We start from the raw sequence: 17,932 nt of genomic DNA on the forward strand, positions 1-17,932 counted from the left end.
TTTCTTTTTAATGCTTTTAATTTACAGCTGTGAAAAGTCATAATAAAATAAACACAAAAAAAGTCAACCATGAGAAAAGCAATAACCAGAGAGCGCCGCTTTAACCAGACAATATTCTATAAGCAATATTCCACTCCAATGGTAACAAATACAGAAAACCCAAAAGAAGGTTTGGGATTTACTAGAACTGGAGAGTACAAAATCTGGTGCAGCTCTGCATAGTAACCAATCGGCTTCCACATTTTATTGTCAAAGTTTCATTGAACAAGCTGAAGATAAAAGCCGATTGGCTACCCATTCACAGACGCATCAGATTCTGAGCGCTCTGGTTTCAGTAAATCTCCTGCATGGTGTGTCAATGGTCCCCAAATGTACAGTTCTAGGCATCTGAAAAAATCAAGGTGGGCTTGAAAAAAATAAAATAAGGAAGAAGATCCCTGGAATAGAGAAGATATTTCACCTCTTCAGCAGCCTGTGTCTCTTATCTTCCCCGGATCCAGAGCTGAAGCCCCCATAAGGCCCTTCGGCATTTGACACTTCCGGGAGTGTCGGATGTCTGTGGTTCCATCCTCTGACCCCTACATGACGCTTGTGTCCTGTAGAGGTCGGAGGATGAACGGTGTCATGCGATGGAGGACATCTGCGACTGCTCATGGTGTTGAATGCTGGAGAAACTGGCTGAAGCCACAACGCGGGAATGAAGGAGACACGGGCTGCCAGAGGGTGGGGTGGGAATAGAATACTTTATTATAGGGACCTTCCACCTGGAATATTTTAAACCGAACGGGCCACCAAAGCACCCGGGTCCTCCTATTTTCAACGTCCATCCAGCGTTTTGTCCCGAGCAATGACGGACTCATCGAATTTGATCATGAGGGTGGTCCCCTTGTGCCAGTGGGCGGTCACCTTAGCGGGAAAGCCGCTGCAGGTCAGCAGAGCCTCCACGATGCCGGCGGTGAAGGAAGCGCAGTTCAGAGTGCTGTTCTCCTTCGGGACGGAGATATAAGAGTTGATCAGAGGGTCCTTCTCTATGATGTAGTAGGTTTTGTCATCGTCGTTGGCTTGTTCCAGCTTGTCCGCTTCCTTCCCGAACAACGCCTTCCAGGCCACCACCTTGATGAAGAGCAGAGCGCTGATCACCTTCGTCTCGCGCTTGCCGTTCTTCTCCCTCATCACCAGCGGATCCAGGATCCGGCACCCCACTTGCTGGCCCAACTCGGACAGCTTGGCCTGCAGCTCGGAAACCGAATAGACTCGGTTCTGGCAGTACTGCACCATCTCCGAAAACAGCAGAGCGAAGGCGCTGAGGCTGACTTCTGTCTTCGGACGCGCCAGAGAGCGCTCCAGGATGGAAGATTTACCGCGGCTGAATCGGGAATCCATGATCTGAGGGGAGAAAACCCGAGAATAAATCAACTGCAACTACCGGCTTGAAACAGATGCTCCCCTCTCACCAACCTCATTTAAATTTATATTAATTTCATTTTTTTCTTGAAACAGATGCGCTCCCCCCTTGTATGGAACCGACACCCTAACTAAATAGATTTTTTTTTAATTTGATTTAAAAAAAAATTTGAAACAGACCCCCCTTACATGAAACTGCCACCTTCATTCCATTTATATAGCCCATAAAAATTAGGGGCCAGATCCACAAAGCTGTTACGCTGGCGTATCTATTGATACGCCGCGTAACTTCTAGGTTGCTCCGGCGTATCTTTGTTTTGTATCCACAAAACAAGATACGCCTGAAACTGGGCTAGATCCGACTGGCGTATGTCTTAGTACGCCGTCGGATCCAAGGTGCATATTTACGCTGGCCGCTAGGTGGCGCTTCCGTCGATTTCCGCGTCAAGTATGCAAATTAGCTAGATACGCCAATCCACAAACGTACGTCCGCCCGGCGCATTTTTTTACGTCGTTTACGCAAGGCTTTTTTTGGCATAACGTTACCCCTGCTCTATGAGGCGTACGCAATGTTAAGTATGGACGTCGGGCTAGCGTCGAATTTTCCGTTGTTTGCGTAAAACATTCGCGAATAGGGCTTTGCGTAGAAATACGTTCACGTCGAAAGCATTGGCTTGTTGCGGGTTAATTTGGAGCATCCGCACTGGGATACCCCCCACGGACGGCGCATGCGCCGTTAAAAAAAAAAACTTCATTCACGTGGGGTCAAGACGTATTAACATAAAACACGCCCACAACTTAGTGATTTGAATTGCGCGCCCTTACGCCGACGCATTTACACTACGCCGCCGCAACTTACGGCGCAAATTCTTTGTGGATACGTAAAATACGCTGTAAGTTACGGCGGCGTAGTGTATCCGAGATACGCTACGCCGGACGTAAAAATGCGCCGCGCTACGTGGATCTGGCCCTAGGTTTATTTATTTGCTTGTATGCCCATTTCTGTCTTTCCCATATGCTACATTCCTCCTCCTTCACAGGCTCACTTCATCGGTGGCCGGCATCTTCTTTTGGTGACATCAGATCTCTGTATATACTTTTTAGACCACTTTTTTCTCAAAGAGGACCACCCGCTGAAGAAGAGGATACCGGGGGTTATGGTAGCTAGCTGCTGCCGTAACAACGGTATTCCTATTCAAAGTACCGACGTATAATGATGGAGGGTGGTCCGTAAGTGGTTAAAAAAAAAAAAAAAAAAAAAAAAAAAAAAAACTCTTTACTTCCACCTTAGACTGGAAGTGACATCATGACATCGCTCTGGTCCTCCAAAGATCATAGAGATGATCAGAGACCATCTGGTCTCTGTTCTCCTTTATGGCCAGTCGTGCAAACCATTGGATCATTTCCAGGTAAAACAAGAAGCCATCAGGCATAACCCCAGTATTGTTTTTTTTAGCCAGCGATTGGCTGACTGTTAAAAGCGTTCCAAGCAGCTCATGAGCCGCTGGACCGCTTTCAGGAGCAGTGGGAGAGGACGTTTCCCAATGCCCCCCTCATGCCGCTTGCTGGTGTCCAGGGCCGATCCTAGGGTCACAGGCGCCTGGGTGCAGAAATATTTCTGGCGCCCCCACATGGGTGTCGTAATTTTACTAACTCCTCCCCTTTACAAATGTTTCTATGGCAATGACTCAACCACAGAGATGCTCCCCCACAAAGTCTTCATTACCCTGGGATCCTTACATGATCTCTTAACAATAAACAAAATACAGGAAGAGAAGCAGAGTACTTTATTGGGACCTGGAGGGGGGCCTCTGTGATGGACACAGAGAGGGCTTCTGTTAGAGAGTCTGTTAGATGTTCGGCGCCCCCACCTCTGCAGGCGCCTAGGTGCAATGCACCCTGCCTAGGATCGGCCCTGCTGGTGTCTCTCTCTGGCTTACCAATTCCTGCTGGCTCGCCCAAGAAGCGAGCTGGTCACAGAGGCGATCAAAGAGTCAATCTGCTTTGATCGCCTCTATGGCCTTTGAGCAACGCCATGAGGTCACTTCCGGTCCTGGCTGGAAGTGAAGTATAAAAATCAAACCTTTTTTTCTTTTAAAAAGGAAAAGAAGAGATTTGTGGTCTTTTTGACCCCAAATCTCTCTATAAGGAGGACCCGTCACCCCTTATTTCTATTACAAGGGATGTTTACATTCCTTGCTGTAGGAATAAAAGTGATAAAAAAAATAAAAAAATAAAAGTTAAGGGACGGTGTAAAAATATAATAAATAAAAATGTAAAGCGCCCCGTCCCTCCGAGCTCGCGCTTAGAAGTGAACGCTTCCGTAAGTCGTGGATATGTAAACACTGTTCAAACCACATGTGAGGTATCACCGCGAACGTCAGAGCGAGAGCAATAATTCTAGCGCCAGATCCCCCCTGTAACTCTAAACAGGTAACCTGTAAAGGCATTTAAAGCGTCGCCTATGGAGGTTTTTAAGTACCGTAGTTTGTCGCCATTCCACAAGCGTGCGCAATTTTCAAGCCTGACATGTTAGGTATCTATTTACACGACGTAACGTCATCTTTCACATTATATACACAATTGGGGTAACTATTGTGTTTTATTTTTATTAATTAAAATGTTTTTATTTATTTTTTAAACTTGCATTTGAAAAGCCAATGAGCAAATAATGTGGGACAAAAAAAAAAAAATTACAACGATTATATTCCCTATAGGGGTCTTGGCTAAAAAAAATATATATATGCATGTATGTGTGTGTATATATATATATATATATATATATATATATATATATATATATATATATATATATATATGTATGTGTATATATATATATATATATACACATTTCAAAGGGAGATAGGGGAGGGAGGAGTCACACACACTCACCGTTCTCTCGGACGGGGCCCGGTCACCGCACACCGGATGATCTCTTCTCACTCACCAACATCGGCTGCTGACCAGACTCGGAAGCCGCTCCAGCCAATCAGCTGTAATAGAGGTCACAGGCGATTAGACGCTGACGGTCTGTGCAGTGAGGGGACAGCTGTGATTGGTTGGTTAGTGACAGTCAGGTGGTATGAGACGGACTAATAGGAATAGCGATAACAAAAGTAGGAGAGGGCGGAAGTAAAACACAGGAAGTGATAGGAGGGAGGGCGGAAGTGGAAGGCAGGGCTCTGCTAGGAAGGGCGGAAGTGAAAGAAGTGACTGATAGGACCATTGCGATGCTGGAAGTGCAGTTAACCCCTTCAGTGCTAGAAGGGCACAATTAACCCTTTTCGTTGCTGAAAGGGCACAATTAACCCTTTTCAGTTCTGGAAGGGCACAATTTACCCTTTTTGTTGCTGGAAGGGCACAATTAACCGTTTTCGTCGCTGGAAGGGCACAATTAACCCTTTTTTCGGTGCTGGAAGAGCACAATAAACAATTTTCGTTGCTGGAAGGGCACAATTAACCCCTTTTGTTGCTGGAAGAGCATGATTAACCCCTTTTCAGTGCTTGAAGAGAACGATTAACCCTTTTCGGAGCTGGAAGGGCGCGATTATCCCTAGGGTGTCTGCTTTCAAAAAATATATATATAATGTTAGGTAATAATCAGGCCTAACATGATTTTTTTAAACGTGTGCAAAAAAAAAAATGCAAAAACAGCTCTGGCAGTGAAAGGGTTGATTCAGTACATTATTATTATTATTATACAGGATTTATATAGCGCCAACAGTTTGCGCAGCGCTTTACAACATCAGGGAAGACAGTACAGTTACAATACAATTCAATACAGGAGGGATCAAAGGGCCCTGCTCGTTAGAGCTCACAGTACATAGATATAGATGGAAGTGACACTAATTGTAATGATGAGAATTAATTACGATCATCATTATTATTATTTATATTTTATTTAAGATTATTTAATTTAGTGTAATTATAGTGTATTATAATAATAATAACAATAATATTCCAATTTGTGTAACTAATTATAATGTATTATGAAAATAATAATAACAATAACTGTTATTATGACTATTATTAATAATATTATTATTTTCAATTAGTGTAAACATAGTGTATTATTATTATTATGTTTTTTATTATTATTATTATTATTATTATTAAAATGTTGCAATTATAGTGTATTATAAAAAAATATATAAAATTAATATGCATTATTATTATTGTTGTTATTTTTATTTTTTCCAAATTGGTGCAATTATAGTGTATTGTTAATAGTGAAGAAAAAGGGGGGCGCTAGGGATATTTGATCATTTAAATCCCTAGCGCCCCCCTTTTTCTTCACTATTCACATTGTTACATACCACTGTAATTTTGGGGTAGCAGCTCAGGTTGTTTATATATTTTTATTTTTCCACTTATATTTTGGCGTGAGATTCTACCTCCCATATAGTGTATTGTTAGTGTAATAATAATATTAATGAATTATTATTATGATTATGATGCTGATGATTAATTTTTATTATTATTATTATATAGGAAAAATAGTATAATAGGAATAACAGGAATCACACATAGCCTGCAGATCCATCCCTGGCCAGCAGGGGCAGACTGTAGCCTGTAGTGAGGGGGCGGTGCTGGGAGTCGCAGGCTTGGGGCGGGGAGCATTCTGGGAGATGTAGTTCCCTATAGAAGAAGAATGGTAAATAATCACCCACAGCTTGCAGATCCGCCCATGACCAGCAGGTGGCGGACAGAGGAGCCTGTGGAGTGGGCGGTGCCAGGAGTTGCAGGCTGCTGGCGCGGAGCATGCCGGGGGTTGTAGTTTGCTGCGGAAGCAGGAAGTGCAGTGGCAGTGCTGGATTGTGGTGGTGGCGATGGGTCGGTGATCGGATTTGCCTGGGACCAGATCAGAGGTAAGTAGCCGGTTCCTCGGTGTGATCTGTAGACTGAATACCCCCCAGTGATGCTAGATTTAACCCTTAGTGCACAGCTCTCCTCTATTAGATGGGGGAGGGGTCATTATTGTAAATTATATAAGTTGTTATTTCCTCTAGAATCCTCTGGAAGGTTACAATGTTGCAATGTGATAAAGATATTAGAATTGGGTGGTTGGTGGATGTTCTGGATGGTCAGATGGTGAGTTTGGTCCAGAAACGCGCCTGCTTGGGGCGGTGGAGCGTACATATCTATGGGGGGGTCTCATATGGAACCCCTAGTATGTACAGTGAGTGTCCCCCGGGACCCGCGTGTCCGGTACACATTGGGGACACACCATCCAATGTCGGGAATAACGATCGTCCCGAAAGAGATGGATTCTTCATAATTGGGATTCATTGAATTCCCTTCTATGGAGGTTTTTCCACAAATCCTTGAGCCAGTCCCGTCTGTTCCTGTGTAACAAATAGTCCCCATAGGTGATGGATGGCGGCCATTGGATTGGTAGGGTCACCCGGTACTTGTGGGGTGATGACCGCCCCGGACCAACCTTCCATTCCTATTGGATGGATCAGACGGGTCAATGAGAATCTGGGAGTGGAAGTCTCTGATGGCCAGAAGTGATGGTGGGTATGAACTCCTGGGCTGCTACATGGCCCCGTCCAAAGGATTACTGGGGAGGGTTTAATCTGAATCTGGGATGGGGAAAGTCAGAATGATTTGGAGCCAGGACATTGACACTATTATTGGGGGTCACAGGTAGGGTTAGTGGCATGGATACTACAGGGAGAGTAGGTATTGGGTGGGCACAGGTAAGGTTAGTGGCATGGATACTACAGGGAGGGTTGGGGGGGGGGGCACAGGTAAGGTTAGTGGCATGGATACTCCAGGGAGGGTAGGGGTTGGGTGTCACAGGGAAGGTTAGTGGCATGGATACTCCAGGGAGGGTAGGTGTTGGGGTGGCACAGGTAATGTTAGCGGCATTGATACTCCAGGGAGGGTAGGTGTTGGGGTGGCACAGGTAATGTTAGCGGCATTGATACTCCAGGGAGGGTGGGTGTTGGGGGGGCACAGGTAAGGTTAGTGGCATGGATACTACAGGGAGGGTAGGTGTTGGGGGGCCATAAGTAAGGTTAGTGGCATGGATACTACAGGGAGGGTAGCTGTTGGGGGGGGGGTCACAGGTAAGGTTAGTGGCATTGATACTACAGGGAGGGTAGGTGCTGGGGGTGGCACAGGTAAGGTTAGTGGCATGGATACTACAGGGAGGGTAGGTGGTGGGGGTCACGGGTAAGGTTAGTGGCATGGATACTACAGGGAGGGTAGGTGTTGGGGGTTACAGGTAAGGTTAGTGGCATGGATACTACAGGGAGGGTAGGTGTTGGGGAGTCACGGGTAAGGTTACTGGCATGGATACTACGGAGAGAGTAGGTGTTGGGGGGTCACGGGTAAGGTTAGTGGCATGGATACTACAGGGAGGGTAGGTGCTGGGGGGGCACAGTTAAGGTTAGTGGCATGGATACTACAGGGAGAGTAGGTGTTGGGGGGGGGGGCACAGGTAAGGTTAGTGGCATGGATACTACAGGGAGGATAGGTGTTGGGGGTCACGGGTAAGGTTAGTGGCATGGATACTACAGGGAGGGTAGGTGCTGGGGGTGGCACAGGTAAGGTTAGTGGCATGGATACTACAGGGAGGGTAGGTGCTGGGGGTGGCACAGGTAAGGTTAGTGGCATGGATACTACAGGGAGAGTAGGTGTTAGGGGGGGCACAGGTAAGGTTAGTGGCATGGATACTACAGGGAGGGTAGGTGTTGGGGGTCACAGGTAAGTTTATTGGCCTGGATACTACAGGGAGGGTAGGTGTTGGGGGGGGGCACAGGTAAGGTTAGTGGCATGGATACTACAGGGAGAGTAGGTGCTGGGGGGGCACAGGTAAGGTTAGTGGCATGGATACTACAGGGAGGGTAGCTGTTGGGGGGTCACGGGTAAGGTTAGTGGCATGGATACTACAGGGAGAGTAGGTGTTTGGGGTCACAGGTAAGGTTAGTGGCATGGATACTACAGGGAGGGTAGGTGTTGGGGGGGGGGGGGGGGGGGGGGGTTACAGGGTCATAGATTGTTCAAATCTCAGCTGGTACATGCTGAATTTACCCAAGTCGATACATCAACCAATTTGGGTGCAACCAGCATGTCGGATTTTCGTTGGCATTAGATTATTTTCAGACTATAGGGAGGCTGAATGTTGGGGGTTGTAGGAAGGGAAGGTGTTTCTAGGTATGGGGCGGGTCGATGTTGGGGTTTGCAGGGAGGGTAAATGTTGGGGTTTGGAGACTATAGGGAGGCTGAATGTTGGGGGTTGCAGGGAGAGGAGGTGATGAAGGTTATAGGGATGTTGGGGGTTGCAGGGGGGGGTAGATGTTGGGGGTTGAGAGGAGGTGATGAAGGTTATAGGGAGGCTGAGTGTTGGGGGTTGCGGTAGATGTTGGGGGTTGCAGGGAGAGGAGGTGATGAAGGTTATAGGGAGGCTGAGTGTTAGGGGTTGCGGGGGGGGGTAGATGTTGGGGGTTGCAGGGAGGGGAGGTGATGAAGGTTATAGGGAGGCTGAGTGTTGGGGGTTGCAGGGGGGGTAGATGTTGGGGGTTGCAGGGAGGGGAGGTGATGAAGGTTATAGGGAGGCTGAGTGTTAGGGGTTGCGGGGGGGGTAGATGTTGGGAGTTGCGGGGAGGTGATAAAGGTTGCAGGGAGGCTGAGTGTTAGGGGTTGCGGGGGGGGGGGGAAATGTTGGGGGTTGCAGGGAGGGGAGGTGATGAAGGTTATATGGAGGCTGAGTGTTGGGGGATGCAGGGGGGGGGGGGAGATGTTGGGAGTTGCGGGGAGGTGATAAAGGTTGCAGGGAGGCTGAGTGTTGGGGGTTGCAGGGGGGGTAGATGTTGGGGGTTGCAGGGAGGGGAGGTGATGAAGGTTATAGGGAGGCTGAGTGTTGTGGGTTGCAGGGGGTAGGTGTTGGGGGTTGCAGGGGGTAGGTGTTGGGGGTTGCAGGGAGGGGAGGTGATAAAGGCTGAGTGTTGGGGGTTGCAGGGGGGGTAGATGTTGGGGGTTGCAGGGAGGGGAGGTGGTAAAGGTTATAGGGAAGCTGAGTGTTGGGGTTACATAAAGGGTATATATTGGAAGGGGGGGGGGGTGGTTACAGGAATTTTATGTCACTAAAAGCTCCTACCACCATGATAACTACTGTGACAACTTCATATTTACTTTTTGTGGTCAGATAACTCTTAAAGCCTCTTGCCGTCTCCTTCTCCGGCTCGTATTCCATTTCCTGAACACATTCCAATATTTGCATAGACGGTGTGACCAACTTTTCATGCATGGCTGTGATAATCGGGCGGTGAGAGATCCATGGCGGTGTCACAAGAAGTACAATCACCTCCTAGGAACACAGGCTGCTTATTGGACATCAATTCGGGATTCTGCCTCCATTTATTGGAATGTGTGTGGCCAGGAGACAGCAGATTGGATTGTTGGTGTGACCCATGGGGGGGGGGGCATTCTGTCTTCTATCTACACGTCTACTCCTGATAAACTTGTAATGACGGCTCTTTCACATTCTAATGACAAAGAGTTTAATGATATTCATCTTCCACAGCAGGACGGGCGATTAGGGTGTTTGTCTTGTTGTGTCAATATCAGAAGAATGGAAAGGATCTGGGTGGCGCTCGGTGAATATGTGCGACGTCCGTCACACCCTTTGTTACGTGCTGCTAAATCCGTGTTTACTTGATAAACTTGTTTTTTTCGCACTCCATGGAATGGACTTTGCATTTACAAAAGATGGGGGAACTCCAAAATTAAAAATTAAATACAAATGGTGGTAGTTTTTTGAAAAAGTAGCAATGCAATTATTGACTTGTATGACTACACTAATACTAATTCTATTGGTCTTTGTTAAACAGGGTCTGGCTGACCACACCGATGCCTTATGAATCCCTACACACTACTGGAATGTAAAGAATCTATGAGCCCCTTGCGCATCAGTGTGGGTGGCCTTCCCGTTCTGGCCTCCATGACAAAGACTGCAGACCCCCGTTTCAGGCCACGCTGGCGTGCCATCTTGCTCTTCGGGGTGGTCTTGGCGCTGCTCCTGTTGCTGCTATGCTTCCACCGGTCTTCATATGCCCGCTCTCCAGTGCCCAACGCCCACAACTGGCGGGTGGTCCAAGCTCTAGCAGGAGAACTGTATAACGACACCTACCCGCTCACCCCTCCCCAGAGGTTGCTGGACGGACTGCGCTACCAGATCGCCATCATCGCCGACTTGGACACCGACTCTCGCAGCACCAAAGACAACACGTGGTTCAGCTACCTAAAGAAAGGCCACTTGACGCTGTATGATAGCGGCGACCGGGTGGCGGTGGAATGGGACAAGGAGGACACTGTAGTAGAGACTCACTTGGCGGAGAAGGGACGTGGGATGGAGCTCTCGGAGTTGATCGTGTTCAATGGGAAGTTGTACTCGGTGGATGATCGCACCGGGGTGGTCTACCGGCTGGAGGGGAGGAAGGCTGTGCCATGGGTTATACTTACAGATGGTGATGGCACAGTGGATAAAGGTGAGTCCTTGAAAGAGAACCTGATGCTTTTGGTTATCATTCTCAATTATTTTGAAAAGTATTTATTGTGTTCTATATATATATTTTTTTTAAGAGTTGTCTTGGGATTGCATGTCAAGATTTAGGGTGCCCAGTTCAAACTCTTTCCGTTACAGGCTGGTCAGTAACTAAAAAGCAAAACTTGCAGTAAATGCTGACTTTGAAAGGTGCCCACCTATTCTAAAAGACCCTGCATGTCTTCCCCGCGCGCCACTGAATGTAATGCAATGCACATCACACTCCATTACATACTTTCCTGGCCTTGATGGCAGGGAAACTGTCAATGGGGACCCCGGAAGTGATGTCATAAACAACGCTTCCTGGTCCGTAACAAGAAGGGGAGGCGAGTGGAAGTGTGTCCGCTCTCCTCCCTCCCCTCTACCCGGCGGCATCCGCTATACTGGTTCTGGGCCCACAGATGGGCAAGCAGAGCCCAAAATACATGGCTCGGGGCTTGCGGAACAGCCGCTTTGTCTTCAGCGCTCACCGTACAGCCAATGGCGGTGATGCTCCATCCTCCTTTCGCCCAACCACTGGCCACCAGGAGAGCGAAGGGCTGAGAGCCGCTACACCCTGCACTGCCCCACTGAGACAGGTAGCTGCCCACCTTCGCACAGGGCCCGACCCCCGCCCAACATCTGATCTATCCCCTGGACAGCGGGCACACCTGATCCCACCCAATCAACTTCACAGCTCGGCCTAGCACATGCCCCAGGAGATGGAAAGCCCAGCCTCTTTAGGACGGAAAGCCCAGCCTCTTTAGGACGGGGATCGCCCCATCCAGTGAGAAAAACTCCATTGCCTGACTCTCAGACTAAGAACTCGCTTATGCAGGCTTAGAGCGTGCAAGGTGGTGTCGGCAGTGAACGGGCTGGCAAAAGCCCAGGCGCCAGGACGCAATTTCTAGTCAACGTGGCGACCTGGTTCCTGGGATTTGTCAAACATTGGTACTTTATATAGGAATATACTTGTAAGAAAAAAACAATATTATATACTTAAAGGGGTTGTAAACCCTCAATGAATTCTATGCATTAAGGTAAAAAACCTCCTGTGATGCAGCAGCTGCCCAGTGCCCCCCTTTACTTGCATGTACCGATCTTTCCAGCCACGGGGACGGGGAAACCAGCTCCAGCCGGTGTCGCTGGTCTTGTTTGGATAGATTGATAGCAGCCCAGCCATTGGCTCCCGTTGCTGTCACTCAGATCCAATGACACGGGAGCCGGTGGGTGGGGCCGAGTCCTGCTGCCTTTCACATTGCAAGGTGTGACCTCCTGTACCCTTCGGAATTTCTGGAAAATGATGAGTACCTTGGGGCGTCATTCACACAGACGCATCCATGCGCCCGGGGAATGACATGTGTTCCTTGCAGCGACAGTAAGAACAACCTTCTGACCATAAGTGCATTGTCCAGACACCAATGCTTCTCACTCATCCAATCCAATCCATTCTCCAAGGATGGAAGGAGATCGCCGCGCTTTGCTGACCTCTTAGGACTCAGGATTAGAGTTGCCACATCATCCCTTTAATCCAGGACACACATTAATTCCACAGGTTCTGAGGCTAATTTAATGCAGATAAGACATCAAGTGAGTTTAATTACCACCTTAATCAGCCACAGAACCTGTGTAATTGTGTCCTGGATTAAAGGGATGATGTGGCAACCCTACTCAGGATGCCTCAACATTATAGTTACTATGAAAGCAAAAAAAGAGAGGGTGCACCAGCCTAGCGAACTACCTTAGTAAACCATTTATTGATAAAAACTATAATGGATGTATATTCACAAACCACTGCGAATCGCAAACTCCTCATAGACTATATTGCTCGATCCACTGCACGTGCTCCTTGGCTCGGGAAGACACCAACTGAATCTGTTTGGCTTATGTATTTCGAGGGGCATCCCCTCTTCATCAGAGCCAAAAATTGTACTGCAAGATCGGCTTAAAAGTGCACGGGTGAAGCGACGGGTTCCCTTACCTGCCCTTCTTTTTAGCTGCACATACTTTCCCTGTGCCACCCCTTTGTTCCAAATCAAAGAAAGGAAACCCTGTGCCATGATTGGAGCTTGTACAGAGCTGAGGACTAGGGTTGCACCAATAAGTATTTATTTATTTTTTTCTTATCATACAATAGCCTTATGTTGAGGCTTTCTTTTCTTGACTGTTCACTTAGCAGTTTGTCTGGAGTTCAGCTTGAAATCTCATTGGGTTTTATGTGTTTAATTCTTTCCCCAGGTTTTAAAGCGGAATGGTTGGCAGTAAAGGATGAACTTCTGTACGTCGGTGGACTGGGGAAGGAGTGGACCACAACAGCGGGGGAGGTGCTGAACGAATACCCGGAATGGATAAAGGTGGTCGGACCCCATGGGGATGTTCATCACCATAACTGGGTTCCCAATTACAACTCTCTGCGAGAAGCTGCTGGGATTCAGCCTCCAGGTAAATGGGCAAGTAGGGGGAGAAAAGTCATGGTGGGTTTGACGGCGCTCAGGCTTCAAGCTCTTGTCCCCCTGTGTACTGATCCCACGCCGGCCCACATCTTTAGTTCCTTCTGTGGGTGACATGTGACGAGAAAGATGGGCCGGCGGGGATTAGCACACCAGAACAGGTAGATCTGTCACAGCAGCTTCCCTGCGCTGCTCTGCATCAAAAAAGCACTTGTGGGCCCTTCTGATCCCCCCCCCCCCCCCCAGTACCAAGACCTCCTGACCCCCTAGTACTGTGCCCTCCTAAACCCGCCTTACACCCCCCACCTCTTTACATTGCCTCCTGACCCCCAGTACTGTGCTCTTCTGACCCTACAGTACTGTACCTTCCAGACCCACCTGCAGTGTGCCCTTCTGACTCCCCCATCAAACCCCCCTCCCAATATCATGGACTCCAGACCCTTTTGAAATATACTCCCCCAGGACTGTGCCTTCTTAGCCCCTCACTGACTAACTGACCCACCCCTGTCCTATGCCCCTCACTGACTAACTGACCCACCCCTGTCCTATGCCCCTCACTGACTAACTGACCCACCCCTGTCCTATGCCCCTCACTGACTAACTGACCCACCCCTGTCCTATGCCCCTCACTGACTAACTGACCCACCCCTGTCCTATGCCCCTCACTGACTAACTGACCCACCCCTGTCCTATGCCCCTCACTGACTAACTGACCCACCCCTGTCCTATGCCCCTCACTGACTAACTGACTAACCCCTGTCCTATGCCCCTCACTGACTAACTGACCCACCCCTGTTCTATGCCCCTCACTGACTAACTGACCCACCCCTGTTCTATGCCCCTCACTGACTAACTGACCCACCCCTGTCCTATGCCCCTCACTGACTAACTGACCCACCCCTGTCCTATGCCCCTCACTGACTAACTGACTAACCCCTGTCCTATGCCCCTCACTGACTAACTGACCCACCCCTGTTCTATGCCCCTCACTGACTAACTGACCCACCCCTGTTCTATGCCCCTCACTGACTAACTGACCCACCCCTGTCCTATGCCCCTCACTGACCCACCCCTGTCCTATGCCCCTCACTGACTAACTGACCCACCCCTGTCCTATGCCCCCTCATTTAGCTGTAAAAAAAAAATACCTAATAGTAGCATGCTATTCACAGTATAGTAGTAAATGACTTGCTACAATTGGTAGAGAGTTTTTTATGGTAAATATGAAATTTTATTAACATAAAAAAAAATGAAAGCTGCACCTTTTTATCCAGTCTTCAGCCCGGTTTGATGACATCACCTGGGGGGGGGGGGGGGGCTTTCCTCCTTGACAGAGTGGTACTTGCATAATGACTTATGGGCCCCCTTATTCCAGGAGTACTGTGAATAATGATGTCCTTCACCCATTGGTTGATCCACGACAGCCTAGGCTTACAGAAAAATGCTGGCTGTCATTCAAAGCAGAAGACTAGTGACATCTAGTGGTGGAGACTAAATACTGCAGGATAATTTCTACACTAATGGTTATTGCAATAAATGGGTACCCTAATGGGTATTGATGATAAAATTCTGGAGCATACAGCCATGCCTACCTTCTAACTGCTTTACTTCCCGAAATGTCTGAACTGTTCTCTTTTGCGCCCCCTACAGGTTACTTGATCCACGAGTCTGCTGCATGGAGCGACTCTCTGCACAGCTGGTTCTTCTTGCCCCGTCGGGCCAGCAAAGAAAGGTACAGCGAGAAGGAGGACGAGCTGCGCGGTGCCAACATCCTGTTGCGCTCCTCGGCCGACTTCTCAGACATTACCCTCTCGCACGTGGGCCCCCAGATGCCCACCCATGGTTTCTCCTCCTTTAAGTTCATCCCGGGCACAGATGATCAGATCATCGTGGCGCTCAAATCGGAAGAGAATAATGGGCAAGTGGCCACCTTCATCACCGTCTTCATCCTGGACGGCCGGGTTCTCCTTCCCGAGACGAAGATCGGGAACGTTAAATATGAAGGAATCGAGTTTATATGAGAAGAGCGCACTCCAGACAAACTTGAAAACTCCACATGAACTAACGGACAGAACAGACTACTTTTCCGGGGTTTTTATTTTGTTTTTTTTTTAACCATGTCCATGCTTGATGACACTAGACCGCCCCTCCGGGTACAGCTGTGTGGTTGTTGGTAGCCTACTGTTCTGGGAACACCATGATCCTTTAAAGCTGTGTTCTCAACTCCTCCCATCGCAATCGCTAGCAAGTCTTAATTCTGCCCATCGGTGAACATTCAGAAGGAAGGGAGCATGCCAATATCTGCCAATAGCCTGCAGGCCTAGGAAAGTAAACCCGTACCATGGGCAAAATGACAGGTTCACTTGACTGCTGCCCTCCCCCGGCTGCATACAGTTACCTTCCCTTCACCACCCCACCAATGCATATGGCCACCAGGAGTGGTAGAAAAATGTCTGATAATTCCAGATATGAGGAGTGTGTGACTCGCACTTTTTCCTTTTTCATAGCAATTGTGATTGGCTGCTTAGACACCTCGTACTATTACATCGAGGATGTGCTTGAAGTTCTCGGCGGCGCTTTCACATGAGGGGGGGGGAATCCTCAGCAGTGCCGTCACACGGGAGCAGTGGAGGGAGACCTCAGCGGTGCCGTCACATGGGGGCAGTCCTCAGGGGTGCCGACACATGGGGGCAGTCCTCAGGGGTGCCGACACATGGGGGCAGTCCTCAGGGGTGCCGACACATGGGGGCAGTCCTCAGGGGTGCCGACACATGGGGGCAGTCCTCAGGGGTGCCGACACATGGGGGCAGTCCTCAGGGGTGCCGACACATGGGGGCAGTCCTCAGGGGTGCCGACACATGGGGGCAGTCCTCAGGGGTGCCGACACATGGGGGCAGTCCTCAGGGGTGCCGACACATGGGGGCAGTCCTCAGGGGTGCCGACACATGGGGGCAGTCCTCAGGGGTGCCGTCACATGGGGGCAGTCCTCAGGGGTGCCGACACATGGGGGCAGTCCTCAGGGGTGCCGTCACATGGGGGCAGTCCTCAGGGGTGCCGTCACATGGGGGCAGTCCTCAGGGGTGCCCTCACATGGGGGCAGTCCTCTGCGGTGCCCTCACATGGGGGCAGTCCTCTGCGGTGCCCTCACATGGGGGCAGTCCTCTGCGGTGCCCTCACATGGGGGCAGTCCTCAGTGGTGCCGCCACATGGGGGCAGTGTAGGGGAATCCTCAGGGGTGCCGTCACATGGGGGCAGGCCTCAGGGGTGCCGTCACATGGGGGCAGTCCTCTGCGGTGCCGTCACGTGGGGGCAGTCCTCGGCGGTGCCGTCACGTGGGGGCAGTCCTCGGCAGTGCCGTCACGTGGGGGCAGTCCTCGGCAGTGCCGTCACATGGGGAGGGAGTCCCAGCTCACGTCTTACTTCTGCTCCTGACACCTGAAAGGCAGGGCGGGTACAGAAAGGAAGGTACATGTGTGCATCTCTGGGGAGCAGCGATCTGGTAAACCTGTTATTTTGCCCTTCATAGGCAAAGCACAAGTTCACTTTAGGACCTCCTCTGAAAGCCCTGTTCAGTCTGACAACAGGACAATTCTACCCAACCGTACCAAAGCAGAACTCCAGGCAAAGTGCTATGTACATAGATACAAAACCTTCTATCTGCTAAAGCTTTTGTAATTCCGCTCAGCCAGTCTTGTGAATCGGGCACCAGTCACACTGCACAGCCAGCCAGGTGACCCCCCCCCCCCTCCCCCGGTTTCCTATTGCAGCTTCCCGTGTCACCTTCCAGCTCGATGGACTTTGAATGAGTGTCATCACACGGCAGACTCCTTGTCCAATGAACAAGAAGAGCACATTGGAAACTGCAAAGTGGATCACAAGACCGGCTGAACAGAACTAGAAATCCTCCTGCAGATAAATCTCATCACATACATTTCGGTGTTCTCCCCTAGAATATTTTATTTTTTTTCCATCTGGGTGGGATGAATGAAATAACTGGCCGGGGTGATCAAAAAAAAAGTAAAATGAAGTGGGAATGTGTAAAATGATAAAAAAAAAAAAATGAAATAAATATTTTAAGTAAAAAAATAAAAAAAAAGATTATCCATGTGTAATATTTATTGCGGAAAAATACTTTTTGATCTCTGGATTCTATTAAATATAAAGCACAAGACTTTAATAAGTACCATTTATATCCGGCCTAAGAGTCGGGGGAAAAACAACAATATCCAACATTGTAAATAGGGGACACCTTAAAAGCCTATACAGCTTATTCCTTTAGGCCTTGTTTACACTAGTGGTGCTCTCTGAAAAGCAATCTGTGTTGGGATTGCTCTTCAGATGTGCGTGGAAAGGAGGTGTCTTTTATTTATTTTAAATACAATTTTTTTTTTTTTTTTACTTTTAAATTGGACTATGGGCAAAATAAAACTGACACATATAGTCAGTCACTGGCATCAGTGGCGTCACTAGGGTTGGTGTCACCCGGTGCGGTAAAACATGGTGTCACCCCCCCCCTCTGTGTAGGCTGCCCAGAACCAAGCAGGCA

At 48.9% G+C, this 17,932-nt stretch overlaps 2 protein-coding genes across 2 annotated transcripts; one reads left to right on the forward strand and one right to left on the reverse strand.

Moving 5' to 3' along the window:
- On the reverse strand, positions 1 to 4,487 carry LOC120918882 (trafficking protein particle complex subunit 5-like). Its single transcript, XM_040330738.1, has 2 exons — positions 4,297 to 4,487; positions 1 to 1,386 (listed from the first exon to the last, which is right to left on the reverse strand). The coding sequence occupies exon 2, from the start codon at positions 1,381 to 1,383 to the stop codon at positions 817 to 819; it is 567 nt and encodes a 188-aa protein (XP_040186672.1). The 5' UTR covers positions 1,384 to 1,386; positions 4,297 to 4,487; the 3' UTR covers positions 1 to 816.
- A 1,597-nt stretch (positions 4,488 to 6,084) lies between these two features.
- On the forward strand, positions 6,085 to 15,993 carry CANT1 (calcium activated nucleotidase 1). Its single transcript, XM_040330739.1, has 4 exons — positions 6,085 to 6,272; positions 10,245 to 10,901; positions 13,175 to 13,378; positions 15,037 to 15,993. The coding sequence occupies exons 2-4, from the start codon at positions 10,271 to 10,273 to the stop codon at positions 15,405 to 15,407; spliced, it is 1,206 nt and encodes a 401-aa protein (XP_040186673.1). The 5' UTR covers positions 6,085 to 6,272; positions 10,245 to 10,270; the 3' UTR covers positions 15,408 to 15,993.
- The last annotated feature ends 1,939 nt before the right edge of the window (positions 15,994 to 17,932 follow it).

The sequence above is a fragment of the Rana temporaria genome, chromosome 12 (assembly GCF_905171775.1).
Source record: "Rana temporaria chromosome 12, aRanTem1.1, whole genome shotgun sequence".
NCBI lineage: Eukaryota > Metazoa > Chordata > Amphibia > Anura > Ranidae > Rana > Rana temporaria.